General features: G+C 44.4%; 1 protein-coding gene across 1 annotated transcript; it reads left to right on the top strand.

The window, feature by feature from the left end:
- The first annotated feature begins 488 nt into the window (after positions 1–488).
- SNRPA1 (small nuclear ribonucleoprotein polypeptide A') lies at positions 489–12,620 on the top strand. The gene is made up of 9 exons (XM_069985405.1): positions 489–646; positions 4,576–4,723; positions 5,730–5,808; positions 5,890–5,936; positions 8,161–8,263; positions 9,171–9,250; positions 9,696–9,771; positions 10,472–10,565; positions 12,466–12,620. The coding sequence occupies exons 1-9, from the start codon at positions 565–567 to the stop codon at positions 12,534–12,536; spliced, it is 780 nt and encodes a 259-aa protein (XP_069841506.1). The 5' UTR covers positions 489–564; the 3' UTR covers positions 12,537–12,620.
- Positions 12,621–13,737: the final 1,117 nt, after the last annotated feature.

The raw sequence follows: 13,737 nt of genomic DNA, 5'->3' as shown, positions 1-13,737 counted from the left end.
GCTGGACTCTCTTGGATGTGATGCGGGGCATCCCTCTCTGTGTATTATCAGTGTGAGATCAGTGGGCCAAAGTCAATTTTATTTTTAAATAATAATTTTGTGGTTTTACTTTCATGCCCATTTTTATGCCAACCGTGGGGTCTTTTTGCCATTTTTATCACCAGTCCTCTCAGGGCCCCTCACTTACGGTAGGGTATGAATATTATATATTTTCTGTAAGAATAATAGCTAAAACAGGAAAAAGAAAAATACTCTGAATAAGAAACTGCCGAATAAGAAACCAACTTCAGCCTCGTGAGGGGACGAGGGAAAAACTTTCTGTGGCGCAGCACAGCGTCTCCGTGTAAGGTGACACCACGCTGATCAATTGAAGACAGTCCTAATCAATTCTGCGTTCCGATCTATCTGTAATCGACTTCTTCTGTCTGACCTGACATGTCCCGTGTCCTGATTGGACGCGCTATTCCCCCCCCCCCTCTAAACCGGAAGTGACGTTGTGAGGCCTTCTTCTCTAGTGCTGCAGCGCGCTTTCTGTGTGGCGTGGAGTGAATCAGTGCGGGCGCCATGGTGAAGCTCACGGCGGATCTGATAGAGCAGGCGGCGCAGTACACGAACGCTGTGCGGGACAGGGAGCTGGACCTGCGGGGTAAGTACCGGGCGCGGGAGGAGGTAACGGGAGGCACGGGGCAGCTAGAAGCCGTGGGTGATGGCCAGTACAGGCCGCACTGGGGTAACTAACCCGGGCTATGTAGTAAGGAGCTGCTTATTGGGCGCCAGAGCTGCACTCCCCCAGCTGTAGTGGCTGAAATCTGCAGTAATGTGGTGTCTGCACCTCCAGGGGGCGCTGTACTGTCCTGAGCTCCAGTCCTGTAACTCACTGGTTCTCTCCATAGCAAACAGATAGGAGGGAGGTATCCAAACCTACAAAACCTGGCTGCTTTCCTCTCTCCTATCCCCAGTCTGTGTATGGCCGCTCAGTGTCATTGAAGTGAATAGAGCTGACTGTAATACCACACACAGCCTGAGGACAGGTGAGGGGCTGCTTCTTTACTAGTCTTGGCTACCTCCTCTATTACTTATGATCAATTCACAGGATGGCCAATCTAATCCGAGCACTTGGGGTCTGGCACACCCTGCTGAGCAGATATCTGCCATGTAAAGAGCAGAGCCAGAAGGAGACAGCGCCATACAGTGTGCAGTGGACATGCTGAGTTACTGCAGCTCAATTTCCATTCACTTGTATAGGAGCTGAGCTGCAGTAACTTGGCCAAACCCCTACACATTGTATGGAGCTGTCTGTATCTGATGATGGTTGTTGGACCCCCACATGTGGTGGTCTTCTCTGGGGACTCAGCTCTTACAAATTCCCTGTAAAGCCGGTGCAGGTTCTCTCTGTAGCCTTAGTGACTGTACTACATGGCACTACTCTATCACTGTCACGTTTGTTATATAATCTGCATCACTGACTCTGTTTGGATTCTGCTGTTTGAATGTTAAAATAGTGCTGCAGTTAGAATTTTTTACCCTAATAGAAAAATGACTAAATCTACCAAAGCCTCAGACTGTTTGTGTCTTCTATTATAGGAACTATAGCAATTAGAGCACTGCAGACAGGTAGTAGTACCATCTATTTGCAGGAAGGGGTTAAAGGAAACCAATCACGCCGAAAATTCCCCCAATGATAAGGAAACATTTTGGTACATCACCCAGCCCGCTTCCCAAACATCCCCTCTTTTATGAAGTCTCGCGCTGTATGGTAATTCCTGGAAAGTAGTCACAGTGGGTGTATGTAGTCACGGTCCTGGGTAGGGATGTCACTATACCAGAATTTTGAGTTCGATACCAATACCAACTGTTTTATTTTGATACTCGATACCATTTCGATACTTAGTGTATAACCCGCCCATAATAATTCTATAAAGTGCCCCACCCCCACTCCCCCTAATGCATATACAATGTTCACCATGTAATATACCTCACATGTCATCTATATTCTTCAGGTCGGTACTATTACAAAGGTACAATATATGTTCCTTTTAATTTACAACTTACACGCATTACATGCATTTACACAGGCTATGATGCCAATATTTCCCCCTTTTTTGTTTTTATTATAGTAGTTGGGGGTAGAAGTAGTATGGCTGACTCACAGCATAGTATGTTGGGGGTAGTAGTTGTATGGCTGACACACCATATAGTATGTTAGGGGTAGTAGTTGTATGGCTGACACACCATATAGTATGTTAGGGGTAGTAGTTGTATGGCTGACACACCATATAGTATGTTGAGGGTAGTAGTAAGGCTGACACAGTATAGTATGTTAGGGGTAGTAGTTGTATGGCTGACACAGTATAGTATGTTGGGGGTATTTGTTGTATGGCTGACACCTAGCACTGGTATAGTATGTTGGGGGTATTTGATCTATGGCTGACACATAACACAAGTATAGTATATTGGGGGTAGTAGTTGTATGGCTGACACATAGCACTAGTATAGTATGTTGGGGGTAATAGTTGTATGGCTGACACATAGCACTAGTATAGTATGTTGGGGGTAATAGTTGTATGGCTGACACATAGCACTAGTATAGTATGGCAGATGCACAGTATAGAATGTTAGGGGAATTTGCTCTATGGCTGACACATAACACTAGTATAGTATGTTGGGGGTATTTGTTGTATGGCTGACACATAGCACTAGTATAGTATGTTGGGGGTAATAGTTGTATGGCTGACACATAGCACTAGTATAGTATGTTGGGAGTAATAGTATGGCAGATGCACAGTATAATATATTGGGGATAGTAGTTGTATGGCTGACACGCAGCTATACAACTACTACCCCCAACATACTATACTAGTGTTATGTGTCAGCTATACAACTACTACCCCCAACATACCATACTAGTGCTGACCCATAGCAGTAGTATAGTATGTTGGGGATAGTAATAGCTGTAGTGGAGCAGAACCTTCACATCCTGGCTCAGCCTCTTCTGCTCCATGCTGCCCGGTCCCGGCGTCACTCCCCCTCCCCTGTGACTCCCGGCCCCCGCACATAGGCTGCAGCCTCCTCACTACTTGCTTCTTGTCACTGTACATCGCCTGCTGTGTACGGAGCGGCTCGGATGCTGCTGACACTTTTGACAGCTCTATTTAACTGTGTAGATGCCGCTGTCAAGTGTCAGCAGCAGCCGAGCCGCTCCGTACACAGCAGGCGATGTACAGTGACGAGAAGCAAGTAGTGAGGAGGCTGCGGCTTGTGTGCGGGGGCCGGGAGTCACATCGGAACACAGCCCAGTATGAATACCGCCCCATGGTGACAGCGGCATGCAGCCCTACCCGGGCGGACCTGGCGGGTTGCAAAAGAGAGGTCGGCCAGTGGGTAGTGAGTTAACCCCCGACCGTGTCACATGAATTGTGGCACGCTGAACCACTCTGACCTACTTTGCAGCGCCCCGCTCCTTTTCACAGACCGGGCAGCAGAAGCTGGTGAGCCGGGGGAACGACGACACCCCGGACCGGGCAGCACGGAGCAAGAGCTGGTGAGCCGGGCGGGCAGCACACAGAACATGGCCGGCGCTCAGCTAGCCGCCGGCCATGTTCTCTGCACTATACTTTATGTTAAGCTGCGCTATTGCGCAGCTTAATATAAAGTATCGATACCAGGAAATCCTGGTACCGAACTGTTTTTTTTGCCCCGAATATCGATAGTATAGATATTTCGGTGCATCGTGCAACACTAGTCCTGGGTGGTTGCGAGCGCTGTGAAAGTGCTGCGCTCTGCTGATGTCCCCCAGAGCCTACGTTACACCTTGCGGCGCGCCAACGTCTTTAGCACACCACACATGGGCAGTACGGCGGGAGAAGACGCTGACATACTGCGCATGCGTGGTGTGCTAAAGACGTCGGCACGCCTCAACATGGAACGCAGGCCCTGGGGGACATCAGCAGAGCGCAGCTCTTTCAATCACGCCCCTCTGCGCGTGATTACAGCGCTTGCAACCGCCCAGGGCCGTGACTACTACTTGCCCGGAAGTACCATACAGCGCGGGACTTCATAAAAGTAAAATTATAGTGTAATCAAGGAGGGCATGGAGGGTACAGGGGGATGTTTCAGAAGCGTGCTGGGTGATGTACCAGCACGTTTCCTTATCATTGGGGGCATTTTCGTCGTGATTGGTTCTGTTTAAAGTGTTGCTGTCGTTTAAATAAAAACACTTTTGTCAAATTAGATTGATCTGAGTGTACGGGTTAACCGGACAAGCGGGGAGAAGAGCTAATAGCCGTTCTTTCCCGGCTCTGTGTCATGTGATGTGTCGGGCTCCCAATGTAAGTCCATGAGCCCAGCTCCCTCACACAGAGACAGGAGCTGATGTGCCGCAGAGGGGTCCTCTTCCGGCTAGTTCTGATGATCTGCACGGGTCTGAACACTAAGATCCTGAGTGATCAAAACTTGCGACATTTCTATTTTTGCCAAGAGGCAAAAGGACCATCAGTTCTCACTTTGTCTCATGCGGATACTGAACTCTATATAACTTGTGTGTTCTAATAATTAGAATATTCTGTTCATTTTTAGGTTATAAAATCCCAGTCATTGAGAATCTTGGGGCCACACTGGATCAGTTTGATACAATTGACTTCTCGGACAATGAGATCAGGAAGCTGGATGGATTTCCTTTGCTGAAGAGACTTAAATGCTTATTACTAAACAATAACAGGATATGGTAAGATGATCTGCGTTTATGATGGTCTCAGTCTGTGTTACCAGTTACCCCATAAGGAAGCGTAATATATGGAAAAATAGATCCATCAAACAGTAGTGAGCAGACAATGACCGTGATAGTGAGTATAAACTGTGAAAGTTATTATGGAGTCTACAGTCTGATAGTGTGCCTGGTGCTTTAATAAACTTTAGACATATCCCTGAGATGTGAGAAGTTCTGATCAGTCAGGCAGTGGAAAGAGAAGCGTGCAGCTTAATGCTTCTCTCTTTGCTCTAGTGATCTCTAGCTACAACATATAGAGTTTTTATTTAATGACAGTACCCCTATAAATATATGGAAGAGTTCCCACTGCTTGGTAAGTATAAATACCGAGATACCTCGGAGAACAGACAAGCGGCCTTGAATGCGCTGAATGATGGCAGAACTCTGTCGGCTGCCTTTGAGAAATGGAGCAATACTTATCAACCAGTGTCAGCAGAGAAGGCAGGACAACATGACTGTTATGTAGCTGGTGTGCAGCTTGTATAACTGAACCTCACATGGTGCTGAAGACTTAAACACTAATCTCTCCCGGCATCATACTGATATATGATGCCGGGACATCTATTTCACTTCACAGCTTTATGCTTTGTAGGGTCTGTAAGTCATGGAGTGTGTGAATGACCCCTAACTCATTCCTCCCCTTTAATGGCCTACTAACACTCATGACTGTTCACTGGGTAAATGACTATAAAGTGGGTGAAATTTTTAGCTTAAAGGGGTTATCCAATGTTAGAAAAACATGGCCACTTCTAGAGACAGCACCGCTCTTGTCTCCAGTTTGGGTGCAGGTTTTACAATTCGGTTCCATTAAAGTGAATGAAGCTTAAATGCAAACCACACCTGCACTGGAGACAAGAGTGGTGCTGGAAGAAAGTGCCCATGTTTTTTCTAACACTGTAGAAGCAGTTTTGTATTACAGCCATGAACCAGTACATGTTTTGTAACAATCTGTATCTATTTCTAGCCGTATCGGGGAAGGACTTGAACAGGTTATACCTAATCTCACTGAACTGATCCTCACAAATAACAGCATTATGGAACTGGTAAGATTCTTCTCTCCCTTGGGTTCTACTATTAGCTCTTTAGTTCACCACGTTTTTCATTTCCTTCTCTTTTATTTTCAGGGTGACTTGGATAATCTGTCAACCCTAAAGAATCTAACTTATCTCTGGTAAGTAATACATTACTGCTTCTTGAGAGATCACATGGCTGGAACAAACCTCTATCTTTTTATTTAAGTAAAAGTCCGGCAAAATTTTTTATTAAAGTATTGTATTGCCCCCCACAAGTTATACAAATCTCCAATATACACTTATTACGGGAAATGCACATAAAGTGCTATTTTCCCTGCACTTACTACTGCATCAAGGCTTCACTTCCTGGATAACATGGTGATGTCACGACCCGACTCCCAGAGCTGTGCGGGCTGTGGCTGCTGGAGAGGATGATGACAGGGGGACGCTGAGGGGCACAGGGCACTGGAGGGACACTGAGAATCCCTCTGCCATCATCCTCTCCAGCAGCCACAGCTCTGGTAGTCGGGTCGTGACATCACCATGTTATCCAGAAAGTGAAGCCTTGATGCAGTAGTAAGTGCAGGGAAAAAAGCACTTTATAAGCACTTCCCATAATAAGTGTATATTGGTGATTTGTAAAACTTTTAGGGGGCAATACAATACATTAAAAAAAGTTTTCACCTTCTCCCTTAAGGTTTTACCACTGTGTGGCTGACTGTAAATGTGCACAACTATACCCAAAATGCATCTAGCCATAGCTTTAGAGTAGAGATGGGCAAATCACTATTCTCAACTAAGTGAAGCGCTTTGTTTGATCAGCGCTCGTCTCATCAAGCCTGCAGCCTTTCAGTGCTGCTTTGCTCCCTGCCACTCCTCCCAGGATGCCAGGAAAAGCTGGATCCATTACTGGGAAACATCTCCCAGTTTCCCAGGATTGGATGCATCTTTTCCACAGCACTCGGGGTGGAGCGTCAAGGAGTGGAGCAGCGCTGAGAGACGGTGGGTTTGATGAGCGGAATTGATTCGCTTTGTTGAGATCAGGGATTTGCTGATCTCTACTTTAGAGTGTCAGATGCAGACCCTCTGCTTATGGAAACAGACTTACATTTTGTCTCAGGAAATAGGAATTGGACTTTAAAGAGAATCTGTCAGCACCTGTTCTGAGGTGCTGACAGTGTGATGGAGTGTGTCTCTTAGTGCGGTGTGTTACCTTTCTTTTTCAGATGGGTGCTGTACTTTGTCCCCAATCTGTGCCGTAACTTTCTCCACTACTGTCAAAGAGGGGTAGTGGTGATGTCTTCGTGCCGCACTTCGGCCCGCCTCACCACTACCTCCTACCAGCTTCTCTTGAATATTCATTGCGCCCATTCTCAGGCCTTCTGGCGACGTCTTTAGCTGCCTGGTTCTGTGCATTGTCCGCACTCCCACGGCCTGATTTGCGCATTAGCCGTGGTGCTTCGGAGCAGCACTGAGCGAAGCCATTGAGGGCGTAGGCTTTGGCCCTCAGTCCGCCTGCACCGCTCCGACACACTGCAGCACATGCGTGAATCAGGCTGCGGGAGCACAGACAATGCACAGAACCAGGCAGCTAAAGATGACGTTGCCAGGAGGCCGGAAGACTGGCGCAATGAATATTTAAGAAAAGCTGGGAGGAGGTAGTGGTGAGGCGGGCCGAAGTGCGTTACGAACACATCACCGCTACCTCTCTTCGACAGTTGAGGAGAAAGTTACGGCACAGATTGGGGACAAAGTACAGCACCCATCTGAAAAAGAAAAGGTGACACACACTGTCAGCACCTCAGAACCCAGAACAGGTGCTGACAGATTCCCTTAAAGTAACACGCTCATTTCAGTACAATCTCTGTTTTTGGTCTATAATCAGATGTTCAGCTTTAGGTGGTTTTTTACACAAAAATGGTAGCCTTGTATAACAGGTCATATAGCAGCATTCCCCAGCTCCAGTCCTTCACGGACCACCAACAGGTCAGGATGTGAGGATAACCCATATGATGCATTGACTAGAATTATATCACCTGTGAAATACTAAGGAAATCCTCTAAACATGACCTGTTGGTAGACCTTGAAGATATATAGCACAGAATGAAGGCTTAAGTGTGCTTGGATAAGCTTGCAGGATAAACACATAAAAACATGGAGACTTTAGGCTTAAGATTTATATATTATAGATCCAAATTTGTTTAGTCAAACATGTCTTTTCTCCAGTAGATGCCGTTTCTCTGGGAATGAATACCACCATATATAATAAACATGGCCATGTGCATTAGGACTAAATACATATTGGGCGTAGTGTGTGTGTTTTTGTTTTTTTTTTTCCGTTTTTTTTGTGTGTTCTCTAACTATTGTGTTTTTCTCTTTCAGCTTATTAAGAAATCCAGTCATTAACAAGCGGCATTACAGGTTGTATGTGGTTTTCAAAATACCACAGATCCGTGTGCTGGACTTCCAGAGAGTTAGACTTGCAGTAAGTTTTCCCTCCTGTTCTAGAGAATTAGTGCCAAGTAAATGTTCTGCCACCACAAGTATGTAAATGGTTTGGTTACTCCCTTAATGGGTTACAAGTTGCCACTTCCTTTCAACATAAATTGTCTTTGGGCACTTAAATCCAGGCACCATTCTCACTTGTCAGGAAAAGGAAAAAAAAAACTGCAAATAAGTGTCAGAAATGGAATAAAGTTTGCTTGGAATTTAGATTTTTGGTTAAATTTTATTTTCTGACTAAACATTGTTTGATACAGATTTTAATTTTGATATCTGTGCAAAAAAAGTTTTCACAATATGCTGACGCTTGCAGCTCACTTGTCAGCTTTGCCATGTAGATAGAGATGGGGTCTGTATGATTTCATGTCTAAAGACTTGCAGGTTTTAGTTTTTTTTTAAAAATAATCGACATACTCCTTAAATCTTTTAAGGCCCTTACAGCAGGGCAGTGTTCTGTACATATAACGCACCTGTTCCTTACAGCTACCAACCTGGCTGACTTTGCTTTAATGGGGTTATCCAAAGATTACTGGTTGTCCCCCCGCCCGCTGGGAGCCCCATTCATTCTCTGATACTTCCAAGTATAGCCATGCTCAGAAGTCCCATAGACAGTGAATGGAGCTGAGGTTGGGCTTGTGCCCTTGCCACTCCATTCATTTGGGGAACAGTTAACCTGTGTTCTTATAACTAGTCTAGGACCCCCCACTAACTAGTTATCCCCTTTCCCTGTGGATAGGGGGTAACTTTTAATCTTAGGACAACCCCTTTAATCTTATTAATACATGGAACTTAGTTTTGTCTGTTCTCAAGAGGACTGCTGAGCAGTTAGTCCCAGTCTTCAGTTTGCTCTTGCTGATTCTCATTTAACTCTGTGTATGGTATCGCTTCAGGAGCGACAGGAAGCCGCAAGTATGTTCAAGGGCAAGCGGGGTGCACAGCTTGCAAAGGATATTGCCAAGAGATCAAAAACGTAAGATACGAATTTCTCTCTGAGTCTGAAAGTTTCCTTCACAAGCACCTTCCTCACACATACATAAAGTAATGGTAACAGCATATGATGTCATATCCGGCACAGTAAACCTGCAAGGAGCACATTGCATCATATGCAGCCTCCGAATAATAAATTGAACTGGGGAGCAAATTGGGGCTTTTTAATTCTGAACTAAATTTTAAAATTTGTCTTGTGACCATGTAGTGAGCATTATGCCACAGCTCTTCATGTTCACAGATGGCTCGCTTATTCCCCACAAGGTGCTTCTGAAGAGGCTTTCTTCATGTATCAGTTGTTAACCAAGATAAGATACTACACTGGGTTGAAATCACTTTCGTGGTGTCACCAATGAAAGATGAGAGAAGCCAAAAATAGTCTATGGCCTTATTTTTATTAATGCCTATCCCTTCCCTTCTGTCTATAGATTCACACCCGGTGCAGGCTTACAACCTGAGAAGAAGAAATCTGGGCCTTCACCTAGTGATGTTGAAGCTATCAAGGTACAGTCTTCACTGTCACAGTTGTCCAGCGTGTGACATAATCGATCAGATTTATCAATCGGAGACCATCAAATGTTTTTCTTTTAGTATAGAATTCTTAAACACTAATAAGACCTAAAGGGCTAAAGAAAACCATAATCATAACCATTTTGGGATAAAACAGAGACTACATTTAAGAAACTTTGACACCCACATATATCAAACTCCATTGGCTATGGTTATTAGCCACCAAAACAGTTCTACCCCATTTCTGGTGTAACCCTGATAAACCTCTGTGTACCCACAGCGAGAACAAAGTATCACCCCTCTATGCTTGAACTCGTCTGCCACATTGAAATATGTACTGTACCAAAGTACAAATGCATATAGTCTCCTTGGTTGATGTATGCAGAAACTATTTGATAACAATGAGTGGGTCCACTTGGGTTTTTCCACATTGATGGTTAGAGCTAAAATAACCTGTACTTACCCTCCATGCTCTCATGGCACCCTGGTCCCATTGTACAGCACCTCTAGGATTGGCACATAATATATAGATTCTGCTAACAATGAGACACTGGAGGAGTGACCTTAGCTGCTTTCTTCAGTACCGTACCACTGTGTATCACAGCTTCCTGGATGTTATTTTAGACAGAGGTTGTCTCTTATGGAGTTTGCTACATTTGTATCTAATTCTGTTAACTTTTACACTCTGTTGTAGGTTGCCATTGCCAATGCCACAACACTCGCAGAAGTGGAAAGGCTCAAGGGTTTGCTGCAGTCTGGTCAGATTCCTGGTAAAGACCGTGCTCCTGGTAAGAATTCTTAATCCCCATTTTTTTTTTTTTTTTTTTTTTTTTTTTCTTTTTAGCACACTCGTCCTCGGTTTGTTTGTGGTATTAAAGCTTGTCTCCATTCTTGTCAGTGGATAGTTGCAGTACTCTACACCCAGTGACGCTGTTATTATTAATGGCCTATCCTTTGAATAAGCCACCATTAGCTCATTGGTGGGGTGCCGACATCTGGCAGAACCCAGATGTAAACAATGTACATCCTGTAGGTTGCTCTAACCGGGGCTGTGGAGTCTGTAAGCCGCAGCTCCGACTCCTGAATTTTATCATGACCGACTCCTGCTCCTTCATAAATGGCCAGTCATATACCAGGGGAGTTATTTATCACACTGGCTCAGCAGCTTCTTCCTAATGTCCTACATGATCCTGGGGCGACTTCTGAGGAAATAAGGAAAGATATAAAGCAGCTTTTCCTGTGTGTGCAGAGGATGCAGCCAGTCTCCAGCCTCCATGTCCTGAACTACTCACAACTAGACTAGATGGAGCAGGTGGTCTTTAGTTTCTAACTACATATTCACCATACACACAGAAACACTGCTAATAATGCCAGATACCTGTAATATAGAGGGGGTCACACATAGTGATATAGAGGGGTCACTGTGGGTGTAGGGGCACGCCCTCGCGTGCGCACACAGCCTGCTGCAGCCATAGTAGGTACATACACAGCCTGCTGCAGCCATAGTACATGCACACACTCACACAGCCTGCTGCAGCCATAGCACACACTCACACAGCCTGCTGCAGCCTTAGTACATACACACACAGCTTGCTGCAGCCATAGCGCACACACACACACACACACACACACACACACACACACACACACACACACACACACACACACACACAGCCTGCTGCAGCCATAGCATACACACACAGCCTGCTGCAGCTATAGAACACCAAAATGAGGAGATTACTGCTACACTACTTATGTTTTTTTTTTTTCCCCTGACCACCCTTATCTAATAGAGCCAGTGTCCTATTAGAATGTTGCTCATAATATGTATTGATGAGCAAAACGTACAAAAAAATTCATATCAAAACTCAATTCTAAATTGTTCTAAGATTTTTTTTTTTTAATTTTTTTATAAAGCTGGTGTCGGTACATTTTTCCCGACTCCAGCCAAAACTAGCTCTGACTCCACGACTCCAACTCCACAGCCCTGGCTCTAACAATGATCAGAAATCCATCCGGGGTGCTTTTTTGGTAAATTTTAGGTCATGGTAATTTGCTGGCTGCAATGTGATCTCATTAGCTGCTGTGGAGTTCTTTTCTTTTGCTATGTAGCCCTACCTTGCTTTGTTAGACACTATTCATGGTACATGCAAGAAGACGGCGTATCCTAAATGGCAAAAAATAGTACAGAAATGTTTAATTTTGGCGGCATGTTTAAAAAAAAAAAAAAAAAAAGGCAAAATGCAATGTCTGAACACTGTTTTAACAAATTTAAAAAAAGCTATTACTCACAAGAAGAGCATCCTCCTATGTAATAAGGAAAGTACGGCCAATGAATGATGGCAACAAACAGCCATACAATCCAGTGATTGTTTTGCCTCTTAGTGACCACCCTCTCACAGGCACCTGGGAATAAGGTATCATTTTATAATGTTTAACCTTCTTTCAATGTGATTAACAAGGTCTTGGGTCTCCAAACTGCGGCCCTCCCAGCTGTTGCAAAACTACATTTCCCATCATGCCTGGACAGCCAAATCCAAAGCTTTAGCTGTTCAGGCATGGAAATTGGGGAATTGTGGTTTCACAACAGCTGGAGGGCCGCAGTTTGGAGATCCATAAATAAGGTGAACAAATGAACTCAATGTTTCTGTGTGACTTAAGTGTCTCTCTTCTCTCTCTGATTTCTAGACAATGATGTGTTCATTTCAGAGGAAGCAGAGGAAGAAATGGAAGAAGAGACAGATGTAAATGGTTCCTGAATTCTCATGTTTTCTGATGTTCATTTGTTTCCGTGTAAATGTCCTTCTGTAAATTTTTCTTCAATAAAATTTTTTTGTATTTTAGTTTGTCTGACTGATGTAAAGTAATGGATTTCTCATTGGTTGCACAATGAATAAACTATTCTCAGGCTGACAGGACAGGGGACATTTTGTGGAGCTAAGGATTGCAAGAAATGATTTTCATGAATTTATTATCCGTCTCGCTCTGTGGCACAATTGGGTAGTTTGACTATTTTTGCAAGGGGCATAACACTTTGCCACATAACACAAGCCTGGTGCTTGCACATAAAGGCCATGTTCCCACTGTGTAAGTTCTGTAGTAATCACCTCAGTGAATCCCGGACAAAATGTATACACATAGTATACACTCAGGCTGGGATCCCTAGCAGTGCTGCAAGAATTTGACATGTCAATAGCGGCTTCAGAAAATCCTGTCCGTTCACACAATGGAGCGAGCAGCTCCGGTCGAATGCTCTATTCTGATGTGGAAGCGTCCGAATTCAGCAGCAGTAAAGATCATCCGGCTGGTACTGCAGTGCCGGGCGGGATTATCTTGTCTGACACTGGCCGTTCCATGACCTGGCCGGTGTCCTACAAAGTGGGAACATAGTTTTAGTCTGCATTAAGTTTATGTGAAACTGACTTTAGGCTCATTCTTGATAACATATTACATGTGCTTTTTTGCATCTGTATTAGATTCAGCAGTCAATTTTGGTCGTCAGAAATAGGTGAAGACATCTGTTTGAAATATGGATAAGTATAGTAAGAGCGATTTGGCACTATTAACATTATGCGGTGCATTAACTTCTCACTTTAAGAAAGACTCTGTAAAATTTGCAAATATTTCCATAGATGCAAGGGCCAGGAAGAAGAACCTGTGAGCATGAAACAGCTGTTGCTGATTGTCAGTGTATATGCTCCTATCCTGTCTGCCTTGATGTGTAAGATGGTTTTTACCCTAAAGAAATGGGGCACTCACCATAAAAAGAAGCCTTTCTTTGAAGTCCTGTTTTCTATTGAGATTGTCATGGGCTCCTGTTGCCTATCTTTTTCAGGCCAGTTATACAGTGCCATATTTTCATATGCTTCTGAGAATAAGTCAGAGCATCACAGAGGTGTCAAACCCAGGACCTTCAGCTGTTGCAAAACTACAATTCCCACCATGCCTGGACAGCCAGAG

Source organism: Dendropsophus ebraccatus, chromosome 1, assembly GCF_027789765.1.
Source record: "Dendropsophus ebraccatus isolate aDenEbr1 chromosome 1, aDenEbr1.pat, whole genome shotgun sequence".
NCBI classification, from domain to species: domain Eukaryota; kingdom Metazoa; phylum Chordata; class Amphibia; order Anura; family Hylidae; genus Dendropsophus; species Dendropsophus ebraccatus.
This window is presented reverse-complemented; position numbering and strand designations above follow the sequence as displayed.